The 19,504-nt window shown below is 40.3% G+C and overlaps 1 protein-coding gene across 2 annotated transcripts in view; it reads right to left on the bottom strand.

Annotated features, from left to right (window-relative positions):
- Positions 1 to 19,504, bottom strand: part of TRIM33 (tripartite motif containing 33) — a 214,152-nt gene that overhangs the window by 18,379 nt on the left and 176,269 nt on the right. For both annotated transcript variants that reach the window (XM_089681085.1, XM_089681084.1), the window contains exons 11-15: positions 17,263 to 17,466; positions 10,098 to 10,230; positions 6,981 to 7,044; positions 4,296 to 4,446; positions 2,763 to 3,118 (exon numbers count right to left, since the gene is read on the bottom strand). In XM_089681085.1, the coding sequence (XP_089537211.1) occupies positions 2,763 to 3,118; positions 4,296 to 4,446; positions 6,981 to 7,044; positions 10,098 to 10,230; positions 17,263 to 17,466 (908 nt within the window). The remainder of the gene's footprint in view (positions 1 to 2,762; positions 3,119 to 4,295; positions 4,447 to 6,980; positions 7,045 to 10,097; positions 10,231 to 17,262; positions 17,467 to 19,504) is intronic.

Genomic DNA, 19,504 nt, shown 5'->3' on the forward strand with positions numbered 1-19,504 from the left:
CCTGGTACTGCTCCATCACCATTCTCCAGCCAACCCACACTGGTACTGCTGCACCCTTCCAAAACACCATCTGCACCCCCCCCTTCCCTGGTCACTATCCCTAGGGGATGATGGGGTGGGGTATTGAAAAAAAAAGATGGGACTGTTTCACTCACTGACATGCAGAGTGAGGTTGGAGTGAAGGTGCTGGATCCCGGCCAGCATGGTCTAGTTGTGCCAGCTCGTCCTGAGTGCACCTGGTTGTTAGTGAGGAAGTCGGCACCATACTGGAGATGGGGTTGTCCACTGTCACAGGTGGCAGGACTTGATGACCCTGGCTGTCTTCGGAGCACTCATCCATGGCTGCCCGGGCTCACACTTTAGTGGTTTGCTTTCATGCTGACAGTGCTGATAGCTCGGGAGGCTGCATCCTCCGCTCCATGGGCTCTCTGAACTGGGGGCTCTCAAGTAGCTGTCTAAGCTGCCTGTATGCTGACGTCAGCCCTGTAGGCAAGCACCTGAGAGTGAGTGTGGGAAAGTAGTGCAGGTTCCACCCCTCTTGCACACTCATGGATCCTCCCCTGCCAGGCCTTGTACCGGGCACAGCTGACCTGGGGGAAGGGAAAGCGAGGCTAAGCTAGCCCGAGCTGTGATAAGTGAGTGTCGGCCACTAGTTCATGGAGGGGGAGACCTGTCCATGAATGGGCTGACAAAAGCCCAGGCACCTGGGTTTTGTCGAGCCCTGCATTAAGTACATAAATTTTATTTTCTTTACACAAAAATTCAGATACAGATAAAGATGTCCAAATGCAGTCAAACTGTGGGGCGGAAAAAGGAATTGACAAGACCAAAAAAAAAAAAAAAGACTAAAACTAAGTCAGAACCACCTGAAGGACCAACACCCAAATGTGAACCTGTTGAGAAAGCCCCTGCAAGATGAGAAAACTACCAATCAATCCCCAGGAGGAAGCCACCTGGGGTTCTACCCAATGCTCAAGTCCAAGACAATGATGATCATGAGATAAGAGGCTGCGAATCAACAACCCACAACAGATAGAAACTATGTGACTAGGACAGACAAAAAGACCACAAATATGAATGTATTTACAGAAAAATACTGGAGTAAGCATCCAGGAGAACAGGTCTTCAGACATCAGACAACCCCAGGCTTGCAAGAAAAGATCATCTGGTCTACAGAGAAACACCCAAGCCTTCCACAAGCGATCCTTCGGATTCAGGGAAGGAAGACTCCATGAGAAGAAGGTTGTCTAACTTCCTAAATAGGAAATCTCAATTATGATAGAATCAGCACAGCAGAACAACCCAAAAAGGATTGCTAGTGTTCCCTGGGACATGTGGAGGAATCTAGAGTATGATCCCAAAAAGTCTGTTTCACTAAAGAGGGTAGGATGCACATAAGAGGCACACACAGACACACACACCAGGTAGATTGGTGCGCCAAACTGGTAAAAGGTGTGCCAGAAATAAATAGGATGAACACCCAGAGGTGTTTCTGGGTTCTGACAGAAGAACTCTGCAGGACCTGCCTAATCCAGAACAAAGTCCTAAGCATTTTATAAGCCACTCTAGTCCAGCAAAATATCTGTAAGTATATTCACCTAAATTAGGCCAGAACAAGGGAAAGCACCTATCTCTCACAAGACCTCAGAACAGCAGCAAGAGGAGGACCCAAGTCCAAGACAATCAGGTCCCTTCCAAATCACACTCCCCAAACACAGCTTACCCCCAAAAGAGTGGTTGCAGTAGGAACCCAGCATGTTACACCTTTTCTTAGTCTAATGGGATACTGAATCCTGCAGCAATATTTTCTGCCTTCCACACAGACAATTGAGAACCCAGGTGAGCAGACCTTATTCAGTGCAGAGACTACCAGACATGGAGATCTTTCCCAAGTGAAGACATAGCAACACCTAGGCGATGTCCAATCTTGGAGACTGAAGAAAGGAATGGTAAACTAACTTATGGGGGGGCAAGACTGGAGCCTCGGAAATGGACAGAGTTCACTGTGGGCAGTGGGACTGTTCTCCGTGTGTCTTAGCCAAGATATGTTTCTTCCACATAGATGGTAATGCAACTAGGCCCAGTATGAGGCAAGGCCACTAATACTAACAAACCCAGGCAATTGGTGTTGAGGGTGGTCTGAATTGGCCAGGTCACTGTAGGCAGGCAGTGAAAAAAAAAGAGCAGAGTTCCAGATACTGCTTCAGAAGCAGGAAGAGCAGTAGCCGAAAAATAGCTCTTCCTGAAGCCTAAATGGGGAAAGTGTGCGTCGACCCACCCAACAGATATTAGTACTAGTTCCCTCAATCTTACTCCTTGATGTGATAAACTGGAAATGGTGGGGAAATTAAAAAAGAGGTGCTCAAATGTTAGAAGAGGTAGCACCCAGTGCTGCAAGCTTGACTGACCTTGCTCACTAAATGAGTCTTCAGAGACAGGGTCACATCTGAGATGCCGCACCTGGAAAGCACTCTAAAGCTTAAAAAACAAACAAACAGTACACTCAGGTCTGAAAAGCATCACATCGAAAATTGGGAAACAAAGGAAAAGGTTTCCAACCTAAAACACTAGCAAAAGAACTGTGGCAAGCTGGGTAGAGAAGAGGTTAAATGGAGGTTGGCATACATTTTTTTCTGTTAGCCAATGTTCAGTCCTCCTGCAGGCAGCATTATAATCCAACTGTATCTGAATATACACATATGCATACAGTCGTAGGAAGAGACACCGAGGGGAAAAAAAATGCAAATATATTATTGCTATACCTTGGAAAGCTAAGGAGTGTGGGTACATGACACGTTAAGTGAAAGACTTTTGGGCACTTCTCACAACATAAAAGGTCTCCTCCATTTTGGCACACAGCACACCAATCTTCATTTGGATCTTCATCTTTGTTCGTACCATCACCTCCGCTGCCTCCTCGTGGTGATCGATGCATAGAGCTACGGATTGGAGACTTTCCATTGACAAGGGTATTATGTGTTGACTGTTCACAACTTCGGCTTGTGCTGTTAGGTTCAGTCTTTACATGATTTTCTAGATTGGCCAAAGCTTCCAAATCACTTTCAAGGTGCAGGGTGGTGGTGAGTGGAGGAGTCAGACTGCTCTCTGGACTACTCAGCTAGTAAAAATAGAATTGTGTACTTTAATTCACTAAACCAATAACATAAAGCAAACATTTCACAACCTTCTGGACAAATCAACTCAGCAAATTCATACAAAATAATGTCACAGTAAAAAGATACCAATAGGAAAATGCTGATTTCCATGGAGTATTTGAACATGCAAACACAACAAGCTAGGCTAAACTATAACACAGACAAGATGAATAAGCGTGCGAATAGAACAATTCTCTTAGCAAGCCTCCACATGTATTACGATTTTAAGCCCAACTTCGGGTACAAGAGAAAAAAATATCCTTGCAGTGGGGACTCTCCACACAGCAAATTTTAACCACTTAAGTCTGGGGTAGAGGAATAAACTAATACTTAGCTTATTCCTCACTCCAGCAGCCTCTCTCTACACTGTGCGACCAGTCTGCCAAAACCTTCTCTCTAAGGTTCTCCAGGCAGCAGTCATACTCTGATGTCATCACATACAGTGCATGCCCAATAGTCCTGCAATGCACATGAGGACGAGTATTATAGTCTTTTCCTCTATCGCTTAGACTTAATGAGCATTTAACCCTTACAGCGTAGTACGAGTGTTCCGCTTAAGTCTAAATATTTGGACCGTTGTGTTTAGATCCTTATTTTAGGACCAATGATTAGCAACACAAAAAACACACACACAAGCTGCGAGCTCACCAGCATAATTTATATGTGTAAAATGCACATGAGCAGAAATGTATTCCAATGGTCAGAATGAATTACAATTCTGGCCAGTAGAATGCATTTACTCTCAATGCCACACACACACAAACGCATGAACATATGCTGCATTAGAGGCATTTTTTCCTGTCAAGTTCTGGCAGAAAACATCCAGGATATTTGCAGCATAAATTCATACGCCCGTGTGCATGAGATATTTTGATTTTTAAAAACTGGCATTTAAGGTTCAAGGTACAATGGCTTGAGTATAGTATTTCACAAAGGCTTTGCTTGACCATATAACCCAAATACTGTAAGTGAAGAGATGGCTGCTTGTGCAGTAAGATACAAGGATGATTTGGAAACATAAGGCTGGACTAAAGACAACTGGAGGATGTAGATAGAACAACATATGGAGAAATATATACATATATACGCATAATGTAACATTTTCTTTAAAATATGTTCAACATTAATACATGTGCTTACCATACATGCACTTCTTCTCCCATCTTCAGACTTCTCTTGCTTAACGGTTCCTGAGAAACTACACACATCATCTGTTCCAGGCTCTTGCTTCACTTTGACTGTGTCCGATTTGAAAGCATTTCGATCAACTGTTCTACCACTGGATCCACAACTGTAAATTTAATCAATAAGCTCCTTTAAAAATTATATTGACGTTACATATTTGTAGAGTTTCCCCTAAAGCAACTTGCTATATAACTACATAAATATAACTACATAAATGTGTGATACGAAGCAATGTTTGTACAACACACATCTTAGCAATACTAAGTCATGTAAGCTCTGAATTAAAAAAAAAAATCTTAAAACATGTTACGGTTATTAGCAAGCTCCTGAATGAAAATTTCTATACATTTTATCATTATCGTAAAAAATCTTTAAAAATTGGAAATTCTTAATACACTTAAAGTGTTACTAAACCCAGGACCCTGCATTCACTATATCTTGTCTCTTACAGTACACACAACAAGGCAAGGAAATGCAATTATTTTAGTAAATATAAACTGCTAAATACTTTTTCTCATCAGCAGTTAGAGCAGTCTTGTGACTTCAGCAGAGCACTGGTTAAAGCTTTTAGGCGTTTTCTTTCTGCTCTAGGATGTGAAACCCTTGACCCTCTGTTTGGACAGTGCTGATTGGTCCTGTGCTATCACATGCACTCGCTCAAGAAAAAAAAAACAAAAAAACAAAAAACCTCTAGCAATACACACCAAACTGAGCATGTGACTACGGATTCAGTCTATCAGGTGGTCATTTCAACAAGAGGAGGGGCTGAGAAGAAAGGATCAAACAGCCTTTTTAAACAATGCAGAGGATTAACCCCTTAGATTCCACAGTGAGTATAAGAATTCTTTACTGCATATACAGACTGATTTTACTGTTGTGGGTTTAGTAACACTAACTATGCGGTAGTGAAAACATACCCAAAATTAACTTTCATGACCAAGACATATTTAATGAGAACTGCACTAACAACTAGTCTAAAAGGCCAAGTTAAACAACTAGTTGTGAGGGAATGCATTGCCCATCAACAATGAAGTTGCAGTTTGACACCGTACCTTCAAAGCTGCAATGTGACAAAAGAGGCTAGGAAGCTTAACCAAAGAGCTTGCATCAGGATGTGAATATGCACAAAAAGTAAACTCTGGTAGAAAAAAATCAGAGCTAAATTTTTAAATGAGCAGGTTTGTAGCAGCCTTCAATGAAAACACTTCCCATGCTAGCTCTACCATACCTATTTGTACTAGAATGCTGAGTATGGACGTCAAAATGTGTGTCAACAGACATAAAATGTATGTCAACGGATGTCAGCAAGCATTAAAAAGCAACTAAAATGACTGAAAATGCACATGCATTTTCCATACATTTTAGCATAAGTCAGCGTGAATTGGCCCTCACTGCACCTTCCCAGCACAATGACTGAGCTATCACAGATGGCTCCTGGTTTTTGGTTATGATTAGATGGGCTCCATGGGATCATGTGATTGGGAAGTCCATGCCGCCTCCTGCCGCCCCATGCATAAAGACCCAGTTGAAGGCTTCCGGAGATGGGGTTGGGAAAGGGTTATAGAACTCTAAAAGTTCTGTGCACGTAAACCAGTGTTTCTCAACCTTTTTTCAGTCAAGGCACCCTTACAAATTACGGACAGTCCCGAGGCAGCCATTAAAATTCTGGACAGTCTTGAGGCACCCCATTCTAAAATGGGGTACCACAAGACTGTCCATAATTTTAAAAGAGCACGCCATTCTAAATGTGATTTATTCTTTCAAAGCAAATACACTTTTGCACACTGGTACTGAGTAGTATTCCAGTGTTTCTCTTCTCCCACAGTGTTTCTCCATCACAGAGCTAAAGTGACCCCAGCACTGATAGGGAGGGGCAAATTAGGATGCTGTGCAGGCAGCTGACATCCTTCTTATCAACTGATGTCATTGGTTGTTATTATGCCGACAGCTAGAAGGTCATAATGGTGCACAATGAAGGCCTGTGGCTTTGTGTAACTAAAAGGCAGGCTTGTATACAAGTTTATGGCAATTTTTAGTCAAGGAACCCCTGAAGAAACCTCAAGGCACCCTGGTTGAGAAAGGCTGATCTAAACTAACCAAAAGATTCAAATACACTTTTAGAAAGACTACACTCTGTAAATAAAAAAAACAAACAAAAAACAACAAAACTATGGTACCCCTATACAATAATCGACACATACAGTATAATAAAATAGGAAAGCAGGAGCTACTACTCAGCAAGTAAAGTCATCTTTAATGCACGAAGGCCCGGAGAAAACAGACCTACCACTTTAGAAACTAAGACATTTTTCTAGGTTGCATGGCATTAATGTGGTGTAAGTTTCGGATCAATTTTTGGTACATGCAGCTATTAACTGCACCTTCCCAATGTAGGTTATTCTTCTAAAAACACATTGGTGACACAGCACACAGAAATACAAGAATAGTTTGCAAATCCCGGAAGTCATCTGCATCAGGATGTTTAAAATTAGGAAAAGCAGAACATTCTGCTTTCTGGTTTATGAAACTGTGTTTCAGTCCTAGGCCTTGTACAGTGTTTTAATTCACTATGTCCACATTTCTGTTTTTCTGTAAGGATTATGGAAAGGTTAGAGACTAGGATTAGAAAAGTGCACTCACCTTCCCCTACTGCCAGTGCTTGATGTACTGGGTGGCCTCACTGGTGTATGTGAATTAGATAAACCTGAGAAAGATAAAATTTCACACCCGTTATAGTATGCAGCTCTTACGTCTGCCAAAAAACTTTATATATGGTAGACTTGATTAAAATACACAGGCTTCCATTTTTTTCACATTAATTTCTGTACTCTTCAGAGCATGCACAGTTCCACGTTTATGGTCTGTAGATTCCAGTTGTTCTGCCTGTCAACAGTCATCAATGCAATTACCGTTGCTGTGACATTGGCAGATAGAATGGTCCTAAACTTCCAATTACGCTTTGCTAAGCCACAATAGAAAGTAGGCAAAAGTGAAGTGTAGACGCGATTCTGGGATGATTTAGGCTGAATGTACAGGCACGTATATCTACACATCTGCTTGTAGTACAGATCAGGAGTACGCTCCAAAAGATCGCTGCACTGAGATCCTGGGAGCAAGAGTTTTCACTGTATGAAAACGTTAACTGCTTAAGGACCGTCCTATAGCAGATATACCGCAACAGGGTGGCTGTGCTCAGAATCACGTATATACACACACGGCATTTTGCATTTCCAGGTAGGGGGTGTGCGTCCTACCGCGCCCGCAGATTGTCAATCACTGGGTCCCGGCCTGTAATTACCCGCCAGTGATTACTGAGCATCTCCAACACTGCTCGTGGTGGCTGTGCACAGTACAACCATCCCAATCAGTGTGCTTACATGCAAATGTCATACATCCCAGGAGTCTTCAGAAGAGGTTCTCTCAGCCAAATACACCTTCCTGCCTGCATGCCTTAGCTAGGGGCAAATGGAATCTAGGAAGTAAATGCTCAATTTATCATCTGCCCTTACTCAAGATGGCCATGGCCAGAAATGCACTTTTTCAAAGTGATGTCTGTGCAAAATAAAGCACTGAGACATGGACGGAAGGGTGCATTTTGCTTTGAATGTTGAAAATGAATTAAAACAGTTTTTGCTTTATGGTGCTCAGATGAACTGTAGTTCTGCTTTAATGAAAGTGCTTTCTGGCAGGATTAAAAGATAGAACTGCAGACATTATATGATAACATTTTCAAGTCCCAAAGAGAGTTAAATAAAAGGAGGCAAACCTATGTTCATTTTTAGAATATGGATTTAGATAAGACTAGAGAAGATATAATGTACACATGTAATGATCACAATACTCCATAGGTTTCAAATAATTAGCTTGTGTGTAATCTATTAAAAAACACATTTAGCAGCAAAATGACAAAATACAGGAATTTTACTGAAAGAGAAAGATAAAACCTCTAACCAAGAACATATCAAAACATTTAAGGCATTTATATAAAAAGTTCTCAAACTATGTATTTGTTGGGAAGTGACCCACAGGGAACCCCTTCAAGAGAAGCCTAGCTGGAGCCCTTTTTAACAACTGTTCTCTCTGCACTGACTTGGTTTAGGTTTACTCCAATTGGGAGAACTGGTTACAGAGGGTTAATATGTGAATTTTGATAGCGGAGGGGCAAATGGATTGGGACTGAGGTACTGCCAGGGGCTTTGCTTTAACAATCTAACAAGAGAACGCACAATCATATAAGCCAGATTCTGGACTCCCCTTTACCTGGTGGAGCACATTACCTTCAGCCAAACAAGTTTCTCTGGGTGGCGTGTTGGCACGAACATATTTCACGCAGGGGGTAGGCTTTACCATTCTCTGATCAGAGATTTTTTGGTAGTAGCAGGTTTTTAGTAGACAATATTGCTGTCTCTTGCACATCTGTTTTTTGACTTCCAGAGGGTTTTTCTTCTTACCCAATGGAGATTTTACATTGAATGCAGTAGCACAGCAACCACCATAGCCATGTTTGCAGTGCAATCACATTAATTGGCGAGCATGCCGAGATGTAATTGCCACATCAGGGAAATATAAACTTACCCCTCTGGCTGCTGTATTAAATTTGGAGGAGGGTGGTCAGGGGGTTGTATAAACATGGATCAACTGCCTGTTTTTATTGCCCTTTCTCCATAAACCTTATAGAGAAAAGAGATCACACCCAGGCCAAAACATTGGGATAACAATGTGAAATGAAGACAGTCACTGTTTACTGAATGTTCTGCAGAGACAAGCAAAAGTTATCTTGTTGAATGTGCGAGAACAATTCTTTATTTCTGCATCACCTAAAAGCCTAGACATTAAATTCACGCCAATCACTCCATGAAAGAACTCAAGATTTTACCAAGGCAAAGGAAACCGATTGATAGATGTCTGGAGTGTGAAATGTTCGAACAGTCTGCCAGATTCATGTGACTAAAGGGATAGCTGTGACTAAACCTGATGACTAAGAAATGCAATTACACATAGGCATGCACCTGATAGTGATCTTCATTTCCTATCAGTACATTCAGTAACTAGCGATTACCATCTTTCTATTTCATATTTATGGTTAAATAGAAGAACCGGAATCCCTTAAAAGAATGATGGGTAGAAGAAAAATATTCCTCAAGAGTATCGTGCTTTGGAGAAACCGTATTTTCTCATTACAAATAAGGGCTGTACTTTCTACTTGGTAATAATACATAGATCCCGACATTTCCAATCTTCTATCATTCCATCTCAAATGTATGGATAAAGTGACAAATCAACTTTTCACAGTAGTCCTTCCGTAAAAATGGTCTTAAACATAGATGGTATTTACATAGAAGGTAATATAGCAAACTCAATATTCAAACTAGAAATTCCTTCCAATGAAGATGAAATGTCCTCAATTAATGAAGCCAGCAGGTACCATTGTGTTTTTTGCAAGATAATTAGCAGTATTCAATTTACCTGCCAAGACCAAGTTCTTGCAAATGCCCTACATCAGGCATGTCACATTACATATATCAGACACAATATCCAACTTTTATCCATTTCTGTAACTCTATATTCTAGAGTGTCACTGTATTAGTGTCATACTCCAGAACGGGAGGGAGGGGGGGGGGGGGAATGATTCAGATATTTATGACTGGTGACATCAAGGAAAAGTATAGTTCTTGCCAGTGAAAGGGCACAGTGCCAATGTTTGTATTTGCAGTAAAATGGGATAAAAAAAAAAAAAAAAAAAAAAAAAAATTTTACCTGTTGAACCAGGCGACATTGCAGATGGTCCAGGTGAAGGGTTCATGGTGCTTGTTGGCTGTGGCAGCGGATGTCCCATTGAAATGTACCTGCTTAAAATATTGTCCAAATTGTTTGATCCAGCATCTTCCAGCTACAAGAAAAGGAACAGCCAACATTAAGGGTAATCATACTCCTAGGGCAATGATTAAACCCAAAATTCAACACATTCTAAAACCTCCTAAAAAACTAGGTAATATAGAATTATTCTTGCTAAGAGGTAGGAAGGACAACTTCAGGGAAAGGAGAGCAGGCTCACAATGGCCTGTAATGCCTGGAAGTGGTAATGTCACTGATAGGCTCCTATGGGTGATATCACCTACCCCAGCCATTACAGCCATTGTTGAGCACACTGCTGTTTCCCTGCAATTATCCTTCCTACCACTTAGCAAGAATAATTATATTACTGAAAACAAAAAAATTGTGGATAAATATTTTCTTTGTTCCAGCATTTGGCCTTCTATGTGTACGAAAATATCCTGCCAATATAGAATACATATTTTGCTACCACAGTTATGAGTTGTAAAACTGGTGACAGAATGCGCTAATGATACTGAAGATGAAATTACAGCAGTATTTCACCATACTCACTGAAGATGCTGGTAAACAATACAAATAGTTGCAATTATATTGCCAGTATTAAGCACTCTCCCACTGGACTAGTTAAAATATGCAAAAGAAAATTACCGTTCTTTTCAGGAAAGTTACACCACGGATATGTTCATATACGTGATGTAATTATAGGCAACGTATAATGCATGTTACAGACTAAGTTTCAAAGTATTTCCCTACAATTTCAGTTTGTATCAGTGGCCATAATGTCGAGAGAAAAAAAAAAGAAAAAAAAAAAAACACAACCACGGCCCATAGACTGTCATACGTGATAGACAAAAAACAGTTATGAGAATGAGGCAAACCATTTAATACTGGCAGGGGTGCTTACAATCAGTTTTGTTCCTGTAAAACCTTTTATCAGCACAAAAAAAAAAAAAAAACCTGCTGAAATTGCTTATAAAATGTTAGCTGGAGTGACATGCTATGACCAATTCACAGCAGGTCACATAATAGTTGTATACAATGGATGGCTTCCTTTTATGCCATCCATTGTATACAAGTGTGTCTAGCTGTGAATGGTCACAACGATCACATGCACAAGCTGAGCCAATCACAGCCGTCTGTCATGTGATTAGCCGTGGCCAATCACAACAAAATAAGCTGAATGAATCGATTTCATTCAGTTAAATGCTTGCTCATAGCAAATAAATTCTTTGCTATAAGCAAATTGTGTAAAAAAAATAAATATACTGATCACTTCCCCAAAGTAGCACAATGGTAACATTATACTACTTTGGTATAATAGGAAAAAAAAATATCTTGAGAAAAAATTTAATAAAAATTATAAAAAAAAACCAACAAATTTTTTCTCTTACTGTCACTAGTCAGTGTCCCTGATCATTGCCACACCAGTCATATGATGATGTTGTACTGCACTGGCAACAGTATGTAATAAATGTGAATTTTTTTTTTTTTAATTTCTTCATTAAAAATTACAAAAAAAGTACAACTTCAAAAAACTCACCATGCCTCTTATGAAATACATTGGACTGTCTACTTTGCAAAAAAGGAGTCATTTGGGGGATATCTGTACTGTTCTTGCATTTTTGGACCTCAAGAAATTAGATTGGCTGTCAGTACTTGAGGATTGATCAATTTTTAGAAATATCCCATAGTTTGTGAACTCTATAACTCTCCTACAGACTAAATAATAAATACGGATTTGGGTTATTCACGAAAGAAATGTAGCAGAATTCATCTTGGCCTAAATTTATGAACAATTTATTTACAAATGTTTGTAACAGAAACAAAGAAACTTTTTTTCCCCAAAACTTTCGGTCTTTGTTAATTTAGCAAAAAATAAAAACCCCAGTGGTGATTAAATACAACCAAAAGAAAGCTCTAGTTCCAAGAACAAAGAAAAATTTAGTTTGGGTAGTGTTGCATGACCGCGCAATTGTCATTCAAAGTGTGAGAACGTGTAAAAGTGCCCGATCTTTTAGTGGTTAAAGCATTACTAAAGGGTATTTTTTAAAATAAAATACATATACTTACCTGCTTTGCTTCAAACCTCCTCACAGCAAGCGCTCGTTATGGGGGGCAGATGTGCGGGGTTGCTCTCAAGCTGGGTTCTATCTCTACAGACAGACAGAGCCTGGATTGGTCCTGCCACCTCTTCACTGGATCTGACTGACAGCAGAAGGAGCAAATGGCTCCCACTGCTACCTCCATATCCAGTGAGAGACAGTGAGCAGCAGTGCTGCTCTCAGGCACAGCGCTGGATTGAATTCAGGCTCAGGTAAGTACTGGGGGGCGGGGCTGCTAATCTTGGAAGGTGTGGCTACATTAGCTCAAAACTGTCCTATGGTATGTGGAAACATAACTACTCTTTGGTGCATTGTCAATATGGACTACAGTAAAACGTTCCAATGCAGCCAGCACAGGTACATAAAAGCACAGAAAAACACCTATTGATAAAAATCGCTGTCTATACCTAAATGAACATTAATGGGGAGGCAAAGGCAATAGAATTGACAGCACAATGATTATGGGATTTGCAGTTTGGATGGAGAGGTGAACATGACCATGAACATGACCATAAATATATGCATTGCTCAAGAGCAGGGAAAAGAGCCTCAGAGGGAGGTGTGCAGAGAAAAGATGGAGGAGGGGAAAAAGATATAAAATAATTTGTATATTATAATGAACAGCTGTGGTTTGGGTAATTGTGCAAAATTAAGAGGTTAGTTTAAAAAGCATTATAAACCTTCCTACCTGCACCTTGTTTTTCACCTCCATAAGATGTGCAATGATCATGTAGAGTAAATCTTCATATTCCCATGTCAGAAGGTTCTGTTTGTGTTGTCTAAGAACTGACACTTACACATACCACAAACCGTGGGCCTCAGTCTAGCACTGGTGCAGGTACAGTAATTAGATCTAACATAGCTACAAACAATTCCTAGAGAGATCACCATGCAGGAAGACACGTGTTTTCATCACATTAGCACTCCCACATCTGTGATGTAACACAGAGGAAACAGCAAGGCATTACCTGGACTCTGTGAGACCTGGAAAAAAGTTAACTGTCCCTCTGGTGAGCAAGGGACAAGTTCGGTGAATGAATATATGGATGTAGGGGAATCAAATCAGCCATGTCACTATAAATCGCAGCTATAGCATGTGAGCCCATCATTACAAGGCAAGGCAAATAAATGACTCAGGGAATATAGGTATAGGCATTAAAAACAAAAATATTTAGTTAAAAACATTTGAAAAACTGTACAATGCCTTAGTCCTCATGCACACTGGACATTTTTACAGCTGCTGGTTTTTGGCTTTTGACTTTTTCTACAGCCAATAAACTCCCCAGCATGTTATCCTGTGTGTTCATGCACACAGACTGTAATCAACGTTTTTGGCAGGAAAAAAAAACAGAACTAGTGGGTTTCTAGAGGAGTGTTTTAGCTGTAAAACGCTCTAACGCTGAAAAACACGGCAAAATGCAGTAAACCGCAGTAAACCAGCATTTTTGGAAACAGTCTAAAAAAAACCGCAAATGCGAAAAAAAAAAAAAAAACCAGCTAAAAAAAATAATACAGAAACACTGAAAAACTCATGTGTTTAATGTGATTTTACACAGCTAACATTACCAGCGTTATTTAAACATCCAGCGTGCATGGAGCCTAATAGCCACAAATGTAAAATCAGTTTTTGCTAGAAAACTACTTCCAACCCCTAAACATTACATATTTTAAGCAGAGGTACTAGAGAACTAAATGCTGGGTGCTGCAATTCTTTGTTATACGGTATTTGTGCAGTGGCTTTTCAAACAGTTTTTAGTGTGGGGTGGAATGCACAAAAACACAATAGAATACCCAATTGTTTGGAACAATATAAAAGATGTTACACTGAGTAAATAGATAACCAACATGTCACGCTTTACAATTGCGCACACTCCTGGAACGGTGACACTACGATACTTAAAATTAAATGTTAGGTAAAAAATTAAAAAACGGGCACACACGCTATATTTTTAAAGCTATCTACCTGGCCACCCCTGCACAATGAGCTGTGCCGATGCAGCTCACTGTACAAATTCGGCAATGCTGAATTTGACGGAACTCCCTCGCATGTGCGGTAATGACGTTACCCTCACCCAGCTAGTGACAACGGCCAGCGTTCGGGACCCGGAAGCTGCCTGCCCAAAGATGTCAGCGGCTAAAAGGGGAGCTCCAGGACAGCGCATCGCGGGATTGGAGGCTAGTATAGTTCTGCTTTAGAAATTTCAACAGGCGACGCTTTGAAAGCATTTACGGGTTATCAGTTTAGAGTTACACAGGAGGTCTGATGTTAGAATTAGTGCTCTTGCTGTAATGTTTGATACCTCATGTGTGCAAACACCATTTACTTATGCATGCACGACCTACATATGTGTTCGCCTTACATTGTCTCTTAAAAAAAATAACCTCACTTTCATTACTATCACAAGGGATGAACAACATTCCTTGTGATAGCATGGACAGTGTGAGAGGTACACTTTGCTGAGCTTTAGCAGCGAGGAAGGGCCTGCAAGAGCGGAGGATCAAATAAGAAAAAATACTTTTCCCATTCCCTCTACACATGAATGAGCAGGTAAAAGTCACATGAGAGTGCAGGGAGGACTTTTACAGTTCCCACAGCTTTAAAATTCTGGCTGGATCTGGAACAGTTCTATTAATAAGTTTGGGGAAAGAGATCCACACCCAGCGCCCACCAATGTAAACATCTGGGTGAAGGGCCCATTCTCCTGGATTCAGCTGAGGGCTGAGAAAGTCTGCCTGACAGTTTTCCACTACGAGAACATGCACGACGGAGAGGGACAGAAGTTCTACCCAGGACAAGATCAGGTTTGTTTCTCCCTAAACAGCACAACTATTTGTCCCTCCTTAATGGTGATGCATGCCACAGTCATGAGAGTGTCCAACCGCACCCCGATAAGGACACTCCCAAGGTAGACCTGACTAGTCTAGGAGAGCCCGCTGAATTGCCCAAAGTTCCAGGATGAGGAACAGGCTTCGGAGAGGAAACCCTTAGGTCAGGGTATAGAGATCAACAAGGAGCAACCGCATTCTCCACTTTACCCCTGTACCTGGATACAAGTCTGTCAACATCCAGCTGCTACAAGTCCTTGAACACTCTTGTGAAAAAACACTCGTGTGGTGTGTGAAAAAGTGTTAAACAGTTATACACATGTAATCTATTATGTAAGCTTTGCTTATATTTTACATATGGAACAGTTTTTCACAAGACTACATGATGCGATACTTATGTAAGAATGTTTTTTAAAAAAACAAAATGCACTGAATAAAGACAACAGTTATCTGGAAAGATGCTGGGTGTGCCTTTTTGCACCCGTTCCCTACTGCATTAGTTATTTAGAACCAGTGATTAATATTAGGATAGGAGTTACACTGCGTTCCCTTGCCCTCCTTAGTAACCTTGATGAGGTTATCTATGTTACTTAAGAGATGTTGTCCCTCGAAGGCTATGCAGATCAAAACACTTCTTGCTCACAGGTTCCGCAATCCAGCACTTTAAAAAAAAGTACTCTAATCATATGTACTGACATGAGGCACATGTGAGGATATAGAAGTCTTTTAGAAAATAGTCACAGCTAAAATCTTATGCTACAGCCATCTGTTCTACATGTCCAATAAATAATCAACTGCCAGTGGCTAGACCTCCTTTAGGGCCAGTTCACACCACAAAGAAAAAAAAAAAAAGAAAGAAAAAAAAAAAAAAAAAAAAAAAAAAAAACGCACTCCATATGCTTACCAGAGACGTTTTTACTTAGTTCACACTACACTCCGTTCTGGTGCAGTTTTCCATGTTCCAACATGGTTCTGTGCAGAAAAATGCAGTATATTCTACTTTTTTTTCTGCACCGGAAACTGACTACACTGGTGTGAACTAGGGCCACTGGAATACATGGAAAACTCGATGCATGCATTTTTGAAGCAGAAAAATGTAAAATGCACTGGACTGCATCTACTGTGAACTAGCCCTTAAAGAAACAGACCATACAGACATGGTTTGACAAAGTAAAGGCACATCCAGGGATCAGGTGTGGTGCAGAACCTGTCAGAAGGCAAGAACAAAGTTCTGGAAAAGGTTTCCAACTTCCTTAAAAACAGGAGCTCTCTCCACAGGTATGGTAAGCAACTTTTTAAGGCGAGACATACCACTCCTATACAAAATATTTATAAAGCCTATAGAAGTGCCTGGGAGAAGCAAAAACTTATCAAGATGCTTTCAATCTCCATACAGAAAAAACTGAACAACTGGATGCCAAGTTTTTGCAGCCCTAAGAGTTTTAAGCAACCCAAGGCTAGAGACAATACTGGTAGAAGATACAGATGGATAGCAAATGACACCCTTGAAATGTACGTAGATGAATACACAAATACCTATAAAAAAAAAAATCAGGATTAAGAAAAGGTTTTTAAATACACAACCTGCAATCTAAATACCACAGCCACTATTACCAAATGCACCAATCTAACAAAATGGTGTTAATTAGTGTTCGTGAAACCCTGTAGCCACACTTGCTGCTTCATAATGGTTTTCTTTAGTCTAGCCAAAATAGCACACCCTACTGCAACCCCTCAAACTAGAAATCAACTGAGAATTTACTATCAAATCCACTTTTGGTGAATACGCAAGACAACACTTTACATGAGTGTTACTTTTAAATGTGCATGTATAACACAGATACACTGCACTTACGCTAAAAGACAGGGTATCAATTTCATGGAACCTACATATGGAGCAATCACTGGAAATGGTGATAAAATTACAAAGTAGAAACATGCAGATCAACGATGAAAAATTAAATAAAAATAAAGTGTCAAGTGGTCCATTTGAATGACACTAGAGTGTGTGCATGTGTGTGGGTGGGATTGCCAAGATTTCCAACTGTAACTGGTATAAGTTCTATCTGGCTCATAAATGGCAAAGTACAGGTATAAAGTGAGATGGACTTGGAGACAACTGATGATATGTAGATGATATTTTAACCAAGTGTACTGACCTGTATGGGTGGTATATCTGGTAGAGAGGGAAGATTCTCTGGATTTGTAACAGATGGAATTAATTCTATTGATGTAACAGATGGGCTGGTTGGGCCTCTATTTGCACTTGCCATGGATGCTGTAGTAGGGCTAGTTGGATTGATTGTATTATTATGGATCGAGACAACTGGAAATGGACCCGCATGCCCCGGGTTTGAATGTTGCTGGAGGAAAAGATCAAAAAAACAAAGTTATGGGAAAGGCTTGTGCATGTATTGGTAATACTAAATACACAAATCATAGAAATTAATGCATTATAATTTTATTACTTTACAGCCTCCGATGAGATCAGAATAAAATTTCTCAGGTTAACTTTTCTTGGTCTTCCTTTTCTAAGCAAATTAAAAGTATAGTAAATAATCTTTGTTATAAAGTAAAATGATTAGAATAAATCAGTTGTCCCAAGTATTAACAGTTACAAGAGTTAACTACTACAGTGCCTTAACGAGTTGTAAAAATTCAGGCAATGTTTGGGATAGATCGAATTCAAAAATTTTTGTGATACTGAAATGACTGCAAGTGAATGGTGGATAAAACTAAGTACTGTGCTCATTTTGTGCTACTCATAAATTTGAGGTAAAACAGTTTGTCCTGTTTAAATGTCTATCTGCACTGGATTATTTTCAACTATTTTAGCCTCCCTAGCGAGTGAACAATCCACTAAGCAAAAATTTTTCTAAAGAATTCTGACTTACCTGTAAATTCCATATCTTGGAGTACAGTAAAGGACGCTTATTCATACACCATGGGTTATAAAAGCACGTACCTTCAGTTGAGTGGCGAGCTTTTGAAGACATACCAACTGTGGCACCTCCCCCATTAACCCAACCCTATCCTACTCCACCATTCCTTGGTTTCGTAGCAAGCAATGCAGAGTAAACAGAGTTAGGGAGGGTGGCCTGTGTCCTGTACTCCACGATATGGAATTTATAGTTAAGTCTAAATTTCTCTTATCTCAATAACGTACAGGACACATGTAAATTATTCACACACCATGGAATGTCCCCAAGCAACAAATACAAAGTAAGCAATAACTGAAGTGAATAGGGGTCAATGACCCAAGTTCAGAGTGCACCTGCAAGAACCTTGCAACCAAATACTGCATCTGCAGAATATTGGACATCCACCTGGCAAAACATTGAGAAAGTACTGTATGTACAAAAGACCAGGTGGTGGCTGACACAGTTGGGCAACAGAAGCTTGGTGTCTAAAGGCTTGGGCCACTGCTACAGATCTGGAGGAGTAGGCGTGCAACAGAAAAGGAGGTGGTTTTTGTTTAAGAGCCTAAGCTCCAGCAACCAAGCTCCAAATTCAGCTTGCAATCAAGATTTTGAAATAGGGAGCACCTCTTATGAGTTTCCAAAAAAAGAACAGACAGACAGCCCATTATTCTAATAAAAGAAGTAGCTTTGGGTATTCCTTGTGGTGACAGGGAACATAAGTGCGCCCTATTTGCAGATCTTTTAATGCTCTTGACATCCCCGGCCATGTCGATACCTAACCTGTATAGTGACCTATCATGTTTTTCAGCGATCTCTGGCCATAGGGTCAACCATAATAAATCCCTTGCCTCAACTAAACTTTGGATGACTCCACAGTTTTCTTTACAACAAAGCTTCTTTTAAACACGCTTCCTTATCTAGGAATTAATCTAACCTCTTCCGTGGACACCCTGTATCAACAAAATTATGCTCCCCTATATAAAAAAAAAAAACGGTAGGACGATCTTTCCAAACAGGCTATCCATCCCCCATCATGGTCCGGAAGGTTGTACTCAGTAAAAATGAATACTTTGCCTAAAATCCTGTACCTGTTTCGTACCTTGCTGATGATAAACATGTCTGATTTAGAAGGTGTTAAAATTCATAAGGGGAAATAAGAGGCCCAAGGTGAATAGACGTACACTTTTTGCTTCGAGATTTATGGGAGGACTGGGGGCCCCAGACCTATCTAAATATTTTTATGCTGCCCGATTGGTGCTATTGATACGCTATCATTCTAAACAGGTCCGCCCCCTGTGGATTCATTTGCAATTGTCCCATATCCCTAACATCCCGATCAGCCATATGATGTGGTTGAAAGCCAAGGATAGACCCACAATTTTAAGTCCCACGTTATTGTTTTCCCTTTCCTTATGGGATAGAATGGAAAATATGCATGGCTTTAAATCCCCCATACTCCCCTAGCACCTTTATTGGGCAA

Source organism: Staurois parvus, unplaced genomic scaffold (genome assembly GCF_062004578.1).
Source record: "Staurois parvus isolate SC_StPar_1 unplaced genomic scaffold, SC_StPar_1.0 ptg000258l, whole genome shotgun sequence".
NCBI lineage: Eukaryota > Metazoa > Chordata > Amphibia > Anura > Ranidae > Staurois > Staurois parvus.